The following is a 20,060-nucleotide window of genomic DNA, read 5'->3' as shown; positions in this document are numbered from 1 at the left end:
AACCTTTACATAAAGGATACTACAAGCTGGTCTACCACAGGAAGGAAAAATCCATGTAATCAACAGAATAAATCCCAAATTCATATAGCACCTTTCATTCCAAAAGATGATCCCAAAACACTTTTATTTTGTTTAAATTAAATGAGAAGATTTCATCCTTCATTGAGATACAGCTCATTTTGGGATAAAACATGGCAACGATTTAAGTCTACATAGATGTTAATGCCAGGAGGCGAAGTTGGAGTTTCCAGCAATTCTGGGTTTAATGCAAAAAGTTCTGTTACAACCACAAGAGTCCAGAGACTCTGTTTTACAACACATCCAACAGACACCTCCTCCAGCTGCACACTGGCTTTGTAAGAACATTCTGCGTTCAACATGATCTCAGATAGGAGATCTATTCCTATTAAATCAGCAGCACCACACCATGCAAGTGATGCAAGATTCTATCGGAATCTGCTTAGCTTGTGAGAGCAATGGGACCACCATGAAAGACAGCAAGGCTGCACTAATGCAGTATTTTGTATCTTTGCTGCTAATCCTACAGAAGTATTCTATGGGCCAGATATTTAAATGGATCTTGACATGATCTCCTTTTTTGGAAGGCACAAATTCTACCAATTAGATGTCTAGGATGTTTACGTAGAAAGGTGCCTAAATGGTAGTATTTGCAGACACTATTCAGCGTTGGTGCAGAAACATGCCTATAAAAAAGGTGCCTGCACTGAAAATCTGGCTCTATATATTAGCCTGGGAATCAGGAATTACACATACAGGCTGTAGCTTTGCTACAAAAATCCAGATCAGCTTCCAGTGAAGAGCAAAGGATATTAATAGAGAGGAAGAGATAAGTAAAAATGAAGAGAGAGATGCATCTGAAAAGGGAAGTGGACGGGTGAGACAATATTAAAGAGCAACTCTAGTTATTTGCAGTCTTCTGAAATAAAACCAACCGCTCGCAGTGGGGAGGAGTCTGCAGGGGAACCTATATACACTGAAAAGCATCAGGCCACTGCATAATTCATAATCTTGCCCACTGAGCACAGGAACGCTGTCCAAATCTTAGATCCAATTTGTGTTGTGTTTTATACTGGAGGGAAACAACAGTTGGATAAGACAGACTGCCAAAAACCCAAGCAGACACAACAGACATACCCTCCGAGGCTCATCCAACAGACTTGAAAACATTTCTGAGGCGCACAGAGAAGCATGATGGGATATATGGGTTCATGCCATTCAGGGAGAATATATGTCCCCTTAGCTTTGGGATTGTCAAAAGTACCCAATGACTGCCTAAGTCAGTGGTTCACAGCCCACGGCCCGTTTCCAGTCCAATCAGCACGCAGCTGCGGCCCATGTGACCTCCTCAGGGCCAGATGGATAGTATATATATTGTGTGGATGTGGCCCACATAACAGAGAGCTGCATATGCAGCCCACAATGGTAAATAGGTTGGAGACCCAGAGCAGAACCGCAGCAAGATCTAGGACATTTGTACCAGCTGAGAATCTGACACAGAGAAATTAACTCAGCATTTGTACATGCAAAATATTTGTGAATCTGCTTTTTGTTTAAAACACTTTGGCCAGCTCTATACCTAACCTTTGAGATCTTATTTCCACTGGACCCATCTCAGCATATTTGGAGGAATGAACTGAAATACACAGTGGTGATATGGTGGGTGGACCTCAATTATTAGCCTAGTTTGAAGTGGTAAAACTCTTCCATTTGGTTTCTTGTTATAATTCCTTTATCCTTGAATACACACGTTGACATCATTGAACTGTAATGAAAAACATGGGCCAGTTTGATCTTGTTGGGGGAAAGAAACCTATAATTTCAAATGAAAACACCCTCTAGTGATTTAATATTGAGTTTCTCCATGAAGTTACCGACAGTTGATATTGAGCCGTTTGTCAAAGCTACACATTAAGTAATGTTAGGAGAATCAGTATTTTAACTTCTATACAAAGGTTGACATTAAAACTAGTAACACTTGACTGATACTAAATTTGAGCATCAAACTTTGTGTTATCCATTTAGATCATTGTGTATGTTAAAGAAGCAATAATGGATAAATGGTAGTGCCCTATATTAGTACTTTTTGGGGCGTTAATAAATGAAATTCAGTTCATCTGAAGTTTTGGTAAGTTTTTGTGTTTACTGTGAAATGACATAACTTCAGATTTGCTGTATCTTCTTAAACATTAAGTTAATCAGCTTCAAATCTACCACAGCTTATTTACAACTTGGGCCCAGAACATGGTTGAACAAAGAAGAGTGATGTTGGATTTATAGTTATGTTACTGAATGAGGAAAACAGGTTTGCACTGATTTGTGTTCTCATGAATCCAACAGACACAAAACTCGGCCATTTCACTCCGTTACCTTCCATGCTATGAGTCTCAAATGGGTTTTGAAATAGCCTGCTGAGGCTTGAATTTATGTCTAGGATTTGTAACAAAAAAAAGAATAAATTGTGGGCTATTAATACAGTTCTTGCACCGTTATCAGTCAGAACGCTTCATCTCTGTCTGACTTTTTCCAACCTTGTTTTCCATATGAAATTTTCAGAGTCAAATATAGTACAATCCCTCCCCCCCACTTCTATGTTGCTTTGGATTCAATTACACAAACAAGAGATGCATTCTATCCACCCTGGCTAAATCATGGCAAACTATCTAGGTAAAGAGCCATTGCACAGATTTACGCTTTGTTCTTTAAACAAACAACTACAAAAGAGATGGAAAATAGACAATATTTTAGGAGATATGTGGGATGAGTCAGCTACAACTAATATAGCACAATGACATCTGAAATACACATGTACATCTAGGTAAGTGTTTACTGATCATGTACTTAACTAGGTTTCTTTTGTACCCAGGTAGGAATAGCGTTTTTAAAAGGATTTTGCTCTGTTTGCAGTAGCCAGCCTAACTATTTTATAAAACTGGTTTTGGAGGACTGACTCTCTCTTAGATTATGAAGTGCATTGCTCACATGTTATAAGCAAACAGAGGTATTAATTCATACCCCATTCATCTTGGGGTGAACCTGAACCTCTGCTATATTTAACGTAGCCATTAGAGTAAGAGACCAGGGCTGGTCAAAAACTTTCAGTCCAAATTTTTTCCTCAAGGAAAAATGGGTTTTCAACAACAACAACAAAAAGATTGTTACAGGTGTCCACTGTCCTCAAAAATGGATTTTTCATCAAAAACCCAAAAATGTTTCGTTTTAATTTTTATTTTTACAAAACATTTTATTTTCATTTTTGTCAACGTTTTCCATTCTATTATAGATACTGAAGTAGGCTGACATCTAACTGGCAGTAAGAGTACATTAAAGAGGGTTGTGAGGTGGCATAGAGAGAGGAGAAAAGCATATATTTCAAAAGTCTATGTCTTTCATTGCATGCCTTTGGTCTCATAACTGCGGAGTAAGGCAATACCCCTCCTGCCTTAAAGCTATCTAACTCTATCCTCTTGAACAGAGTAGCTGAGGCGCTCAAGAGACTAGTGGGGGTAGGAGCATCGAAATCCAAGCAATACAATATGAAATCTTTATCATACCTAACTGGTGTGATCGCCCATCTCCCAGTGGAAATCTCTGGTACCTTGGGACATTAAATGGAGGCAACAGGTGGAATTTTTTCTCCAACAATGGCTCCAGCCTGGAGGCAGAGGGGTCGGCAGAATGAAAGAAGCTGTACACTTGGCTGCAAGCTGGACGGACGTGGCACACTGGAATGAGAAAGAGAGGTCAGCATTGCATCTGTATGGCTTGCTCACATCTCTTTTGAGAAGTCTACGTAGGGGGTGTGATTACATATATAGTCCCTTCATGGTCTTCTGAAAACAACAGGCCAAACTACACACACACAGTCAAAAGGTAGGAGATTCTTCAACTAAATTGTTTTGTACTCCCTTGGGGATGAAATAAGCTCTCCTGACAGGTAGTTTTGCATAGGGATAACAGCCTGAGAAACAAGCAGTCTGCTGAGGCTAAGACCAGCCTTTGAAATCAATGGAAGCTGATCATGTTTTAAAACCTTCTAAATATATTATTGAACATCGCACCTACAAATGCACAAGGCATTCTGTGCTTGGATATTTGAAGGCAAAACTATTTGATGGGAACATTAAATTGGGAGGATTGAAATGGAGATGAAAGCTGGAGTGGGTATGTGAAGCCAGGCAGCTTCAGAAGTCGATATTTTTAAGCTCATGCAAAAAAATGAGACTGCACACATTGAAACAGGAGAGCATGGCTTGTGATATTTGCTGGGGAGAGGCAGCTACTGAGGAATTCAGACAGCAATTGCAAATGGCTGTTTGAAAATCACCCACTCACTCAGCTAATGAGGCACTCTTTCAATCTGAGGTACAGCACTCAGATACAGACATCTCTTGTACTCAAATGGGTGATCAGGGAAGGCTGGTGGAGTCTGTAAACCAGCAGGTGCAGTCACTTCCCATCTAACCAAACTACGCTTAAGATCACTGTGAACCTCTCCAGAGTTAACGGATCAATCCATTATGGGCTAATTCGCTAATAGACTTGGTATATTACAGCAGAATAAACCTTTTGCAACAAATGATTCATTAAGTGTAGGAGTAAAGGATTGATTAAAGTACTTATAAACAGAAGTTTGGGGATATTCTGCCTTCTCTCATTCAACTCCCCATGAGCAGGATCTGTCCCTTAATGTTTTCCGATCTGCTGTGCAATATAATAATCTCTAAAGTCTTTTCTGTTACAGGTTATTACTGTTCTCTTGCATTGATCCTGTGAAACTGATAGCATGCATGATGCTTTTCTTTAAGGTTCATTTGTTTGCGCAACATTATTCTTGAACATCAACTAAGTGCTGGTGTGGTAAGCCTCACAGAGGGGAAAAAACCCGATTGTTTTGGGGCACTCCATCACCTTACCATCCTTAATATATTTATCCGCACAGCCCACCTGTGAGGTAGGGAAGCACCATTACCCCCATTTGATAGATGGGGAACCGAAACACAGAAAGGCAAAGGTCCAGATCCTCAAAGGTATTCAGGCCCTTAACACCCGGAGTGACTTTCCCTAGGTCACACAAGGAGTCCGGGGTGGAGCATGTACTTAAACCCAGGTCCCCAAATCCCAGGCTTTGTAAACCCTCCTGCTGATAGATGGGCTGTGAAAATCTGCGCCATAGAAGCTGCAAGTGTAAATGGCATTTAGGGCCAAATGACGGTGCCAGTGAAGACAGTGGTGCCACGATCTGACCCTTAAAGAATCCCCATGGCAAATCAATATGATGGCACTCTGCCACAAGCAGACTGTAGCAATAGCTTCCGGTAATAGTCACTTTGTACAGGCAGGATGCTGTGCCAGGAACAGCAGGAACGTTCAGACATATCCTGCAGCCTCATCAGCAGCTCTCAGGGTAAAGAGAAAATAAATTGTGAAGTGTTCTTATCCAAATAGGCTGTTCAAAATAATCACTCATGAAGGTTCCAGTTCACAAAGGTCTCCAGCTATAAGCATGTGAGTAGCTAGGCATTTACCTCCTGGAGCTGGGGCCCAAGTTCTGAAACTATGTCTAAACTGCACCGAGCACCTATCAACTGTACTTCCTAAATTAGACCATATTCAACTTAAACCAGATTTCTGTTCATCAGGGCTAACCTGAATTAAACAGCCAAACCACACGTGACCTCAACTAAGCAAGCAAAGCAGCATCTTTTCAGTCAGCCTCTGTTTGGACAGGAGCAGTAGATTATAGCCCTAAAAAGTAGGTGCGTATCTAGCCTATGGCTTTTGCATGCAAGTCAGGTAGGTAGTCGTCACCCTATGGCTGCCTCTGAATTTGGAATTCACAGAAAATGGGTAGCCATCTGCTTTTATAGGTGAATCCACCGCATGTGCAGAACCCCGCAGGGAATAACAACGGCTGATACTGAAAAATTTGCCCCGTTCCGGCATTTCCAAGAGTGAGAGTCTTGGGTGCAGCGAGTAGCTCACAGGTTCATTGACAAATTTCTAAAATACAGTGTAGGCTTTAAGTTCACCCCTTCAACGAGCTCTCTAGTTTATCTGGAGGAAAAAAAACTATTCTCTCCCTAGACTATTCCCTAGAAAATGCTCTGGGACTATCCTTCCCTTAAGAGGACACCCATGTTTGATCCAGTTCTGGCAAGCAGTGATCTTTTGTGTCACTGTGAATTGCATTATAGATCACATTCCACATTCACTGACTCACTTGGGGGGCGGGGGGAGTGGAACACGTGTTCCATTCAGGTTTCTTGTCATTAAATAAAAAGCCTTCTTTGGGGTCTTTCAGTCAAACTTTGGCCCTTCCCCAGGCCCACTTTATAACAGGTCAGGTTTATGATCTGTGTCTAATGCCATGTTTCCCAGGCATGGGGCGTCCAAGACCTGCTCTGATGTCTGCTGTATGTTGTTTGTTCTAGCCGGACGTTCTCTGAGCATCAAACAGTGGGAACGGACAACACTTCCCTCTGAGGACTGACAATATTTCATGTTGCATGTAACTCTGCTCGTGCTGGAAACGTCTTTGAAACACTGGTCAGAAAGGCTGCTCTCCAAAGTAGCTCCCTTCAGGATGATTGAGGGAGGATGGAAGTGACAGCTAATTGGAAGAAATAATTTGTAATAGTTCAAAATGCTGCCTATTAATTTAGCAGCATCTTGCCGCTCAGCATCCAAAGTGCCTGAAGTGATGTTGGTTGCGCTGTTCCAGCACAGTACTTGGATAACGAGGAGAGGAGGACTAAAGGCAATAGACATTAGAAGACTATGGCCACAATACAGACAAGCATCTAAGCATCTGGTGCAATCCCATTGAAGACAACAGAACTACTCTTATGCTTAAAGTTAAGCAGCATCTTAAATACATGGCTGGATTGGGCCTAAACCAATAAAAACTGGGGTATTGTAAGAGATTTGAAAGTACAAATATCAGATTGGTAGTAAAATAACAACACTTGGCTTGCAATAGAAAAGTCTTTGTGGGTCCTATATTTTGCTACTGGCAACAGCTAGGTAGGTAGTAAGGGTGGCCAGAAAACAACTAAGTTTAATCAGACATTCAGGTTTTGACATTTGATTTCATTCTGACAAAGAACAAAACCAAGGGCTTTTGAAAATTTTTGTGAAAAAACATGGAAGAAAAAGAGACAGTGAGGTGCACCCCAGAATAGCCAGTGGCCAGACAGTCAAGATGCTGACCTGGGATCTAGCACATGCTCTCTCTCCCTAAATTCCATCTGGCACCCAAGAAACCAAATTACACATTTCTGCAAAACTACATTTTTGGATGGCAAAAGGTTTCATTCATAACTTTTTAAGCAGCTGTAATGGATAGTCAGTAGGAGCGTCTTATACCAGAAATTAACCCTCAAGACCATCTAGCTTTACATGCACCTACCAGATGTTAGCGCATGTTCTCATTGCTATTTCCCTCCCTGGCCCCTACCCCTTGCTTGTTATCCCCATTGTCTCACCTTATCTTAATGTGTGAACTGCACAGGGCAGTAATTAGCAAAATAGCCCTATAAACAGAACTGAGAAGCATTAAAAAAAATCCAAACAGTCATAGGTAAATGTTGTTAATCTCGAAAAAAAATCATAAAACACAAAACCAAATTCCACTGCCATATAATTTCTGTTTGTCTCATTTCCTGCTCTCTGACACCATCAGTAAGTCTTCATTGTGGGAGTGTGTATATAAAATCCTCTCTCAGTCTGCTGTGTTGTAACCAAACTCAACACCGCAGATGTGAGGGGAGAAATGCAACCATTACAACGGTGTGTGTTTGATAGTTTTTAATTATCTTCACCTCTAGCGGTTTAAAATTGAGTTTCAAGGCCTTCTATAAAGCATATTGAAGTCAATGGAAAGACAAACATGGACTTTATATTAGAGCCATCAGCTACTGTGGGGAGTGGGTAGATAATGCATATTACTTGTCTGCATGACAATCTCTCACATTATCACAGAGATCATACTTATTTTTCAAGTTTCTGCAAATGACATTATTTGAAGGAGTGTGTGATGGACCTGTCAACAAAAAAAGAAATTGTATTCCTGGTACTTCTCAGGGATACGTCACATTTGTCACCTGCAACAGAGCTTGACACATTATATCCCACATCACAGCATGTAAGTATTATGCTATCAGAACCTGCAGCACTGTGAAGATTCAAAGGATACAGCTTGTCTCTTAGGAGAATGGGTTAAGTCACCAGAAATAGTGGAAATATCCAGATGTGTATTTTTTTTAAAACATTGACTTCACTGAGCATTGGGCCATCACTAAAGGAGGAAAAAGAGGTTGTGACTATCACAAATAAGACCCAGATCCATCCAAATGCAACCTGGAGTCAGGGATACAAATCACAAAGAAGTCTCTGGGCCAAATTCAGAGGTGATTTTTCAGTACCTTTTCAGGGACTGTTCCTAGAATTTACATTTACATAGATGATCGGAACAGCATGACAATGAAATGCATGGCCAGCAGTGGTGTGAGTTACACATGAGGTGTGAATGGGTCAGAAAACAGATGTAAATGGTATAGTACCATAACATGCCCCAGTTTGGCATGATCTATGTACAAAATGAGTGCAAAAATAAGTGTGTACAGTCTGAAAAGCAAGTCAGAGGAGAGTGTAAGATTAAGCGAGGTGGCTACAATTTACATGTGCACCATTCCTCAATACTTCTGGGCCCAATCAGTTTGAGCCCACTTATATCAGGGGCTGAATTTGCTCCCCATGGAAACCTAAAATGATGTAAGTTACCCTTTAAGGCCATATTCTGCTTAGTTGCACCAGCTTCATTAAAATTGCTCTGGATTTACATGGGTATACAGGAGAGCAGGATTTGGATCATTGTGTACAGATACAGCATACCAAAACAGTGTGAGTTTCACTGCTTTGCAACTTACACTACAGCATAAGCAACTTAAGTCAGCATTTACATTACTGCTATAGGGGATCTTTAGCATTCTGGTCCACTACAGATGAGAATTCATCTGCAGTCCCATGTCTAATTTTGCTCAATGGCACAGTATATATCTCTCTGCCTGTACTGGCCATAAAGCAGCCAGTATTCTAACCTTGAAGAGCACTTACCATCCAGTCCAGGCAGAACAGTACTCCTCATGGCCAGTACTAAACCAAGCGGTGAACCAAAGAGGAAGAAATCTGAAACTTCAAATTCAAACCGTCCCAGGTTTACTTCCGAGAGACAGGAGCTGCTCACAGGCGGAAAGTCTGCATCATCCTTCAGAACACTCGAGTGGATACTGAACAAGGAAAATGCATCGACTTAACAATAAACCAGCGGTCCCATTCCATCTTGCTGGGCAAAGGCTCTATTGCAAAGAGGGGCTGCTTAGAAAACTCGAGTCTCTGTCTGCAGGTCCAAATTTTCTGCTTTAATAATGAGTCACTCATATAATCTAACTCCACCCTAAGCATAATGGCTTCCCATTTTCTCCGTTACAGTTACGTGGGACTTTTTTCTTATGAAGATACATAGTAAACTTGCTACCCTCAAAGACCAGTAATTTCCCTGGAGTTAAAATACTTGGCATAGAAAACAGCTATGTGGGGGCACATCTTATTTATGTTGGGCGGGGGGTTACTTCCCCCCCAAAAAAACAAATATTTAAAGCCACATACAGGAATTCACTGAAAGTGTTTGCTGCAAATTTTCATGGACCCAAGCTGTGTAATAATATGACCAAAAATGTCATTGTACATGGGTGTTTTTGGTGTTACAAGGATCTTCATGTCCAGGAGAGTTTCCCCGACTTTTCACCCCCACTTTGCAGTTAGTTATTTAATAATAATAATAAGCAGCAGTATAGATTTTCATCTGCAAAGTGATTTACAAACTTCATATTAACCCTAAAACCACCAACAGTTGAGGGAGGTAAGTATCATTATCCTCTTTTAAGAGAAAACTGATTCTCTACTGACTGGCATCTTATTTCGCTATTCATGTCTGTGCAGAGCTGGTGTGAAATGCTCCCAAATCAGAATAGTGGGATGCCAGGACCTGAGAAACCAAGGGTCTGATTTTAAGAGGTGTAGAACATTCTGACTTGCAGCGAAGTTCTGAGTGTCTAACAACTTTTGAAAATCAGTCCTCAAATAATTTACTGTAGACCACATAGTATGTCAGTGGCTCAGCTGGGATTAAAATTTCAGAAGTGCCTGGCTCACAGTCCTGTGCTCAGATCAAAAGACCAGGCCTTTCTTTCAATCTGAGAACGTAATGGTACTGTCTTGAGCCCATCAATGCTATACCTGAGCTTCTCATGGATGAACGAGATGAAACAAGGCACTTTGAACCCAAACTGCTAGGGACAGAGTTTAGCACCCTTGCAGTGTCCCCGAGTTTATAGGCACACAATAGAATGAATCCAGGAGCCAAACTCCTCATCTGCACGGGCAGCAGAGTTACCACTCCATCCCTACATTGCATTATTGGTCCATGTTGTGTCACTGCCACACCACAAGGTCAGAGAAATTAGCACAAACATGTCAAAGTATACAAAATGAGAACATTTCCATGCTTAGGAGGTATCCTCGTCATCTCATTATCCAAACGGGGATAGCATCTCTAAATTAACAAACAACAATTTTTAATAATCTTACATGTAACTGATATCTAGAAAACTGAAACTTTTTAAATTGCTGTATGTGATGGGGAAAAACACTGATTTTTTAAAACATATTTCAAAACAGAATATTCTTTCACGCTCAGTCTGTGCATTTCCAGCTACTTCCATGCTACCTTTCAAAAGGTTAGTGCAAACCTGGTGTTTAAAGAGTCAGAAATCTGAGTGGGATGTAACATTTTCAGGGAGGGTTTGAGCATAGGCAAAAATGTACTTATAAGTTTAGTGGTTTTCAGCTTAAAACAATTATAGATATCTAGAAACTGAAAAGCTGAAGGCTTAAGGAGGACTGTTTTATTTCTTTTTCATTATCTTGTTATCCCCATGAGTATGAAATACATTTCTTTAAAGAACCCTTCTCTTTACTACACTTCTGCCACTACCAACCTCTCCACCCAAGCTAAAACATATCTGGATTCTACTATTTAAATCAGCCAGATCAGGCAAAAATTATAACAAAAAGATAATTCAGTGTTACTTGGTCACTTAACATAATTAATGCTAATCAAATGAGCCTCTATATTCACATTTCACACTCAATTATGTTCCCTTTCATATTTCTCTGAACTAATAAATCTCTAGGAATGTAGCATGCCATTGTCCTCTTTTGATGAACAAAGACTGAAGATCAAATGCTTGTCACTGGAACACAGGCATACACTTATTTCTATCCTGATGTTTTTTTGAAATAGAAAGATGGGCTTCTCTTTTGTGAAAACATAAATAATGTATGGGGGGGATTTTCTTTTATATATTTATTTTGCTGCTAATATGCAAATATATTCTTTAGGTATTAGGAAAAGAAGAGTGCCAATATTTTGATGTTTCAATTTAAGCAAGAGCGATCAGAAGCCAAAACCTGATAAATTAGTTCAGGTGAGCCAGTTTCTATTATAAATGGTTTGAATGGAGAGTTCAGATTAGATAGCGTGGGAGTTTCTTTCCACAACACAGGGAGCTAAAAGCAATGGACTAGAATTCTTGACAAATTCTCTGTCACAGACAAATGGAAAAAGACACATTGTTTTGTTGAAGCAGGAAGGTACTTTAAAATGTAAGGACCGGGTATCCAGAAAGGAACAGCAGTAAATTGATGTGAAAACCAAACAGAATAATCAAGGAACCCAAAGCAAAGAATGCATTGACTGCAGCCAAAGAGATAGAATAAAATTACCTTGAGCTATTACTGACAAAACAGGCAGGCTGGAGCACAGCACTGTGGCAAGTCTGCACTGTACCTGAGCTCTCACAGAACTGAAACTTGGGAGAACACAATGGGGCTTTTCTCTCTATCGGCATCACCCCAACGAAATAAAGGAAGAAAGAACAAACAGAAAGAAAAAATAAAGCACAAGGGATACAGATACTTAAGCAAGCAGTCAACTAGGTAGGTAAAGACAGAGAGACAGACAGACAAAGGAAATGATGAATCTCCCATGCTAGATATATTGTTAAAATTTTCTCTTTTAGGATTCAGGAAAGCTAATTAAGCTTCCTTTAAAGATTACTTTTAAAAAAAAAATTCAATTTCAATTGAAGATTTACGGAGGTTTTCAAAAAAGCTTGAATAGTTTGTCGACAGCTGGGAGCACCAGAAGAAAATTTCCTAATTCTCTGGAGAATAACGCAAAGCCTCTAATGAAAGTTAAATGGGGTTAAATAATAATAAATAATAAAACTTCCAGAAAATGCCAAGTTTTTATTTGTTTTGATTTGTGAGAGTTGCATTATAAAAATTGTGATCTTTTTGCATTCAAAATTCACACCAATCAAAAAAAGTTGTATTAAAACAATTCGTGAGTGGATCCAGATCAATGCCCTGCCCCCAGAAAATTAAATATCTACGTTTTTCTGGAGTAGCTTGCAAACGCTTAAACTAAGTCTGCATATACATACTATGCGGGTTATATAAATGATATCATTATTCTGGCATTCATTGTATTAATACTCCACATTCAGTTGCAATCCTAATGCTTTTAGTGAATCAAAGAACTAGTTACCTAGACAGGAAAGCATGATGTTGGGATATAGTATCACAGTCATAAGTGGATGAGTCACTCTGCTTCCGTGGCAACGGTTGCCTTGGCTCCTCATCCTCCATGATTCCCGAAATGTCAATATTGCTTTTGCTTAGGCGTTTGCTGCCACCCAGACTGGAATCCTCTGCTAAAAGGGGATTATCCTTCAAAGAATGAACAAAGCAGAAGGGAGATTAAAAAAGCAACCACAATAGAACATAGCTGATATGAAGCAGTATTTGTCTATTTGTATATTTGTCTTGCATTGTCCAAGAGAGCGTGGAATTGTTTCCTTTCACCTCTACAACGGTAAGAATAAGAAGGCTGAGAAAGGGCCTGATGCTATGTGTCATGCAAACTGGGGGGAAAGGACAGCTGATGGGAGGGTCACTTGTATGACAGCTTTAACTTTCATAATCCCCTGCTGGGCGTGGGGCATGATCCAACGTCTGAATTCTATTGACTTCAACAGCCCTTTGACTACTCTCTAAATAATAGACAAACATAAGGGGTTTTGATTCAAGTGTATGGAATGCATTGAAGTACATTAATGGAATAGCCTTCTATGTCCTCTGGATGAAAGGCCTGATTTTCAAAGATACCGAGCACTTGCCATTCACAGTGAGGCCACTGGTGCCTATATATTGCAGAGACCTCTTTAAATAGCACTGGACATCAGTCAGATGGTTCATTTTCCCAGCTCCTTTTAATAACCATCTTTCCCCTGAAACCCTCCTCTGACCGTGCATTCATTCCAAAGGGCAGTATATTGCATACAAGCAAAGCCATGCTTGTCCAAGCAAGTTCCAATGGGCTGAATCCTGCAGTGAACCCATGAGATCTCCAAGGTTTTGGTCCTATGCAATTATTGTGTCTGAATCAAATGTCATTTTTTTTAAACTGGCTTTCAACAAACAAGAGCATGTGAAAATGCCCAACTTTTATTTTAACAGAATTACAAGCATGTGAAAATGGGCACAGTGCACTGAGAAAACCTTCTGATACACAGAACCTCTTGTAATTGGGTAATTATCAGTTTTCATCCATATCCTATTAGCTCATATTATGCCCCATTAGCATTCATGGGCTGATATGATATAACCAACATTATCATCTTAATGACTTTTGCAAAAGATTAGTTTTGTACTGGCATAATCAAAGAAACAATGAGTCCTGTGGTACAACAACTGAAAAATCATCAATAATCAGAAATAACATTCTTGGAAAGTTTTCCTGTAGACTGCATCTCACAGTAACTTGCAACAAAATTCAGACAGTGCTAAGTCCACTGTTAAAGTTCTTTGTAATTTACAACACTTCTGGCTTCAAACTGCGACTATCTGTAATGCCATAGCTAGCCCCATCCCTTAGTTCCTGTGTAGAGAAGCTGCGAGTGCGGGGGAGGAGAGGGTTCCAAACAAAAGGAGCTGGTGATTTCAAAGGGTCTCTCTTCCCATAGGAATCCTGGATGTGAATGCTGATCAGAACAGAGAGCCCCCTTCTGCAGCTAGGAGTGGGCTCTGGTTTGTGTGCTAGGTAGATATAAAGTTCAAATAAAAACTTATCTGTTTAACATGAGCTTTTCACAGGTTAATGTTGAGAACAGAGTCCCCACTTCATTTTTATTAAGCCATCAATTATATTTTTTAAATTTGCCTTTGAATCTCTTATCTGCATAGCAAATCAGTACACAATCTTACAGTGAAACTTGCTACCATAAGTATTTTTAACAATCTTTACTGTTCTTCCTGAAGAACAGTGAATTTTCCAATGCCAAAATGCCTGTTGTCAAAATGTTTCCTGGCTGGATTTCTTTCACAGGTCCCTTTTGCAGCACTTTTTAACAAAGCAGCAATTCTGAACAGCAAAGGAATGATTGCTGTTGACAGCTCCTAAGTACTCTGTGAACCTCTCTTTTATTCCTATTGATAAGATTTTTGTGAATGATCAATCAGTCAGAGATTCTCAGTGTCTAGTTATTCAAAAATATTTACCTAATAACTTCTGTGAACAGTTCCTGCTCCATAGCGTGTCCACAAGCAACTGTGTTGTGAACAGACAACGTATTTGTGATTTACTAATTGGAAATTTGCTTTCCACAAATATGCTGCAATCTTTGCTCAAAATTCACAGTTTTGGTGAATGTTCTTTCCTGTAAATTCATTTGTGAGAATATTTATGGCCACTGCACACAAAAGGTGGGAGAGACACAGCATACGTGCACACACAGAGAAAGCAATCATTTACTGCCCGAGACATACCTCCTGGAATTCATTAACTTCAATGAGTTTTGGATAAATCGTTTAAACATTTGATTTAGTAATAAGTTTTCTATAATGCCCGTTGTCACATCATCTAAGCACTGCGCAGAAAGTGTCAGAGAACAACATCAGGTTACCAACTCTCAATTTTATCATGAGCCTTGTAATATTTTGTGTTAAGCCCCTTGATCCTGGAGTCAGGTGAATACAGCAGAATCTCAATTTTTGGTTTAAAAAAATAAGTTGCTAGTCCTGGTTGCAGAGAGGTTTGAAAATATGCAGCCTAAAGGCTCCATCAAAGCAAAATATATTTTTTTTAAAAGCCAGAAGAAGGTCAAATCAATCCATTTTTAAAAAATCTCATTATTTTTATGCCAATGTGCATTTTTTCTTAGGGGCCAGACTCATGATTTTTGAATACATAGCAACAGTATTTAATCCTATGTATGTTTGCTGGCATGGTTCTCAGCAATATTTAGACAGTACTTTGTGCTACCACCAAAGTAGCTCAATAAAATACTCAGTAAAAGAATGACCAGTAGCACTGGAAGTTAAAGGCCTTCTCAGTCTGTTGGAAATTGGCAGCAGTAATCACACTTGCCCACTGAGCTTCATTAAAACCTGTACCCAGACTTCTTCCGCTGGGTCATAAGGCAACCATTACAAGATTACTATTTGCACAGTTTGATGGTCTTAGTACAATACTGAGTGGCAAAGCATCCAGACTCCCACTGCAGGACTGCTACTGCCACAGTTCAATTGGCATTTCCATTGTGTGTGTTTGTTTACTGGGAGTGATGTTCCTGTTTCAGCTGCATCCTGTTGAGATGTGGAAACTCTTTTCTTAGTGACAAAAGCTAATCTAAGTAAACAGAGTACTGCAATTATTTTTTTGTTGCTCTACAGAGTAGAGGAAAACCCCAATACCACTTAGCTTTTAGATTAGATTTTATCTAGCTTCCAAAGCACATGCATTTCAGATGACATTTTGAGGCGGTAGGGGGCTGTGTGGAAGGAATGAACAGCCTGGCTGGAGAAGGGATTTAGTAATTTTCTTCTCTGTCTTCCACAGGCCTGCTCACAGTGAAGTAAGTGGGAATTTTTTCTAGTGACTTCTCTGAGGGGCAGAATCCTACCCCTCCATTTCTACATGACTCACCCTCGCCCCTGCTTTCTGTTCTCTGTCACACTGCTACCCTCAGCTTCCTCCTGGGGACATAATGGTATAGTGCTGAAATGTTTTCAAAATCATTGTTTATGATTTACTACAGTAGACACCCCTGCTGAGAATAAGGCTACATTGTGCTGGGTGCTGTACAAACATAGTGACAGTAGTCTTTCTGCAAAGAATTTACCATCCAATCAGACAAGACAGTCAAAGGGTGGTTGAGAGGAAGTGCTACTATCCCCGTTTTCCAGATGCGGAAGTGAGGCTTAGAGACATTGAGAGACTTGCCCAAGCTCAGACTGGAAGTCTGGGGATTGGCACCTAGATCTTTTGAACCCCAAAAAGAAAGAAATTCAGAGCTAAGGGGTTCTGAAGTCAACGTCTCTCTGCTGAGGCACTGCAGCTAAAATAGTCCCACTAATCTGAGGCAGTTATATACCACAAGGAAAATGCTTCTCAGCAAGCGTGTGGACAAGCCTGTTACTGTTTCAAATTTGAATCCATTGCTGGTGAATTATGCCAGACGCACAGCCACACAGTGAAGCCTTCTGTTTATCCACAGGACATGTACAGCATGGGTAGCTTCAGTGTAAACTTCCCCACACTCTCCAGCAAAGGCCTCAACTCGGCCTAGGAGGGACCACTAAGAGGGCAGCTTTGCCTGCTTACGTATTCAATAGGGCAAGCAAGGGAGCCAGGTAGTGCGCATTGGAAGGTTGGCTTTCCTCACGTGGACAACCTGCCTAATGGGATTCGAACTGGGAGCAAATTCACTTCACATATGTTACTAACCAGCCAGTAGATAGGACAGGCATTTTGGTCACTTACTGACCCAAGATAGACATCAACTGGTCACTTACAGGTTCTATTACCCAGTAATGGATTCCCTTATGCCATCCAGTCCTCTGCAATTGTAACTATGTTCTGGGTCACTTGTGCCCCAGTATCTCTATCCATTTGTCAAGAAGGGCAGAAGCATATAACATCACCAGTATTTAGACACTCTCTATTGTGCCAAAATCCCTAAACTCAAAGAGGCTAAGGCAAAGTTGACTTGTTCAATTTAATACCATTCTAATGTATGAGTTGGGGTTTTTTTTGTTTTATTTAAAAGAACATACATTCATGCCTCCACAGGTTAGCTGAAAAGCTCTGCTGGAGTTCAAATCTCATTGGTTTAATTACTTGGGTCAGATTCATGGCCATTCGTGTCTTGCAATGCTGCATGAGAACATTGTGCCAATTTGCTATGTTTATTTTAACGATACTTAGAAACTGTTCTGCGAAACAAATCCAACTATTGTGGGGGACGGGGGCGGGGAAATCACAGAACATACTCTGTTAGAAGAAAGCTGAGATGATTGCTGAAGAGACTATTTAATTATTTCAACATAATTAATAACTAAAACAGCACTCTCCAAAGCTCTACGCACCACAACACGCCGCTAACACAATTAAATCTCAGCAGCTTTAAAATAATCAATTCAACAGAAATCAACCAGCCACCTAAAAAACTCCTTTCTACCCCTTTATTGCTATTGGAAGCAAACCCTCAGACTCAAATCAAAAGCCCTAGCATACAAATGTCTTTCAATAAGACCTTGAATGCTGCAGAATGCTATTTTAACAGCAGCAGCAAGCAAGAACAGAATTCTCCACTTCTAAGAGATAGCATGTTTAGTGGGGAGGGTGCTGGCATGGGACTCTGGATAACAGGGCTGTATTCCCAGTTCTGTCACTGGTCTGAGTCACTTCCCTGTTTTGTGCCTCAGTTTCCCCATCTGTAAAATGAGGACAATGGTACAGACCTCCTTTGTAAAGAACTTTGATATTTACAGAGGTACATTGCTGTGTAAGAGCTAGGTATTATTACTACTATTAATCCGGTCAAAGCAGAATGTCCTGTATAGTTTATTTCCCTATACTTCCTTAGAATGTATAGTGAACTCCTCAAATAATGCTCTAATAAGGTCTATACGTGATTGGCAATGGGAACACAAATATTCCTCTCTGTGTATGATGAGAGTTCACACTCATAATTCTCCCTTGGTTATTCGGGGCATATTGAAACCCAAAATACAGGAGAGAATTTCCATTGGCACATTCCAGTGGTGCTGCAGGTGAATTTTGATTGGTATTTCTATTATAATTCCCTATTTACATTGCCATCACATATTAACATACCCTCTTATAATACAAGTTTCTAATGCTTAAGGCTGTGTGCTATTCAGAGAATGTAATGGTCCCATCTCTAACTTATTGTTAGAAGGCACTTTGAAATAACTGGAGTATGAGGGGAGCGATATAAACCTAATTTTATTTTATTTTCAGGGTTCATAATCAGGCCATAAAATTCTTCCCTGAGTTACAATTCAGAGTATAGGATTCCCATCCTCATAGCCCAATTAATTTCGTTTCACAAATGCCCTTGGGATTGGCCAAACAAATTAATTATTTTTCCCCTTCTCTCAAACCCCTCCGTAAGATCCACTTCTACCGAAACACCAGTTAATTGATAGGCAGAGGGGCAGCTGACAGTTATTCAAAGGAAGAATAATATTTGGAATTCATGTTTCTTCCTCTCTACCCGACCATCTGTCTGCCACCCATCTGATTAGACTATAAGCTCTTGGGGCAGGGACTGCGTCCTGTTTTGTGTTGGGAAGGCACCCAACACATTGCGCACACTGCCACAGTAACAATAATTATGTAAACTTAGTGCTACCAAAAGGCATCACAACAAGTGAGGAACCTCACTTCTTCTATTTATCCCAGGAAGAGGTAAAACCACAGGCATTTCTCATCAATAAATATTTATATTAAGGTAGCCCCAAAGGCCTTAGTGGGATGGGGAGCTGAGTGCAATACACACAGACGAGACACAATCCCTGCCCTGGAGATTTTACAAAAACATGACTCATCTCATGTTATTTGGTCCTGGGGCTGTCTTCTGATGTCCACTCTGTGCTAGGTCTCCCAACGAGGATATCAATTGGTATGATGTAGACTAAACTCATATTCCACCCAGGCCAGCAAACCAACATCAGTACCAGTACCACCTTTTGGTCACAAGCAACAGAGATATCATGTACAACAATGTCCTCCTTACATACCCTGGTCCTGAGAGGCACTGAAGCACCTGCAACGCTTCAGAGCATCTTTCTGGACCAGGTGCTAAATCAAACAGAATAAGTACCTTACAGTTGCTTTCCGTTGATCTTACACAAGTCTGTTTTGCAGGTGAAATATAACAAAAATAAATGCTGCACAGATAATGTAGCATCCTTTCCTCTCATACAAGGACCTTCTGCTCCTACCAGCACTGCTCAGACAGCCAAATTTCAGACAAATGCCATGCCTCTAGCCTGACTCTTTTGCTCAACTGTACTCTGCAGACAAGTCGCTTTGAACTTTTACTCCAGGGAACAAATTGGGTCCTATTTAAGTGCCCTCAATCTGTCTGTGTAAGAAAAGGGAAACGTTTAAAGCACCCCAAGTCACCTGTAAAGCACTGATGCGTGTAAAGACCAGGCAGAAGTCCCAATCGAGGATGATGACATACCAAGGGTGTAACTGCCTTTGACTTCAATATGGCCAGGATTTCACCCCAAGGGTTTTGTTTGTTTTTTAATATTTCCTGCTGCCAGGGGGGAGATGGGGGGGACGGGGGGATGAGAGAGGATGAAACAGAAAGGAAAAAAAGAAAGAGTGGGGATACTGAGGAGTAAATACAGAGAAGAAAAGGGAAATGAAGGAGAGAAGGAAGAAAGGAACACAGTGGGAAGATAAAGCAAAGGGATTGATGAGAGTCAAGCAACATGGCCAAGCCCAAAGGGTGATTGTTCTGCTGCAAATATTTCTGTTTTTAAAAGAATATCAATAATTTGCACTTCCAAGATCTGGTCCTGCCATGGGAATCATG

The 20,060-nt window shown here is 40.4% G+C and overlaps 1 protein-coding gene across 7 annotated transcripts in view; it reads right to left on the bottom strand.

Annotated features, from left to right (window-relative positions):
• The window catches only part of PITPNM3 (PITPNM family member 3), a 315,040-nt gene that overhangs the window by 34,360 nt on the left and 260,620 nt on the right, over positions 1–20,060 (bottom strand). For all 7 annotated transcript variants that reach the window (XM_067537998.1, XM_067538000.1, XM_067537997.1 and 4 more), the window contains 3 exons: positions 12,692–12,873; positions 9,136–9,308; positions 3,573–3,743 (listed from right to left, as the gene is read on the bottom strand). In XM_067537998.1, coding sequence (XP_067394099.1) covers positions 3,573–3,743; positions 9,136–9,308; positions 12,692–12,873 — 526 coding nt within the window. The remainder of the gene's footprint in view (positions 1–3,572; positions 3,744–9,135; positions 9,309–12,691; positions 12,874–20,060) is intronic.

This window comes from Emydura macquarii, unplaced genomic scaffold, assembly GCF_026122565.2.
Source record: "Emydura macquarii macquarii isolate MOO-44397 ecotype Brisbane River unplaced genomic scaffold, CSIRO-AGI_Emac_v2 contig_450, whole genome shotgun sequence".
Classification (NCBI taxonomy): Eukaryota; Metazoa; Chordata; order Testudines; family Chelidae; genus Emydura; species Emydura macquarii.
Note: the sequence above shows the minus strand (reverse complement) of the source record. Positions and strands in the feature narration are given on the sequence as shown.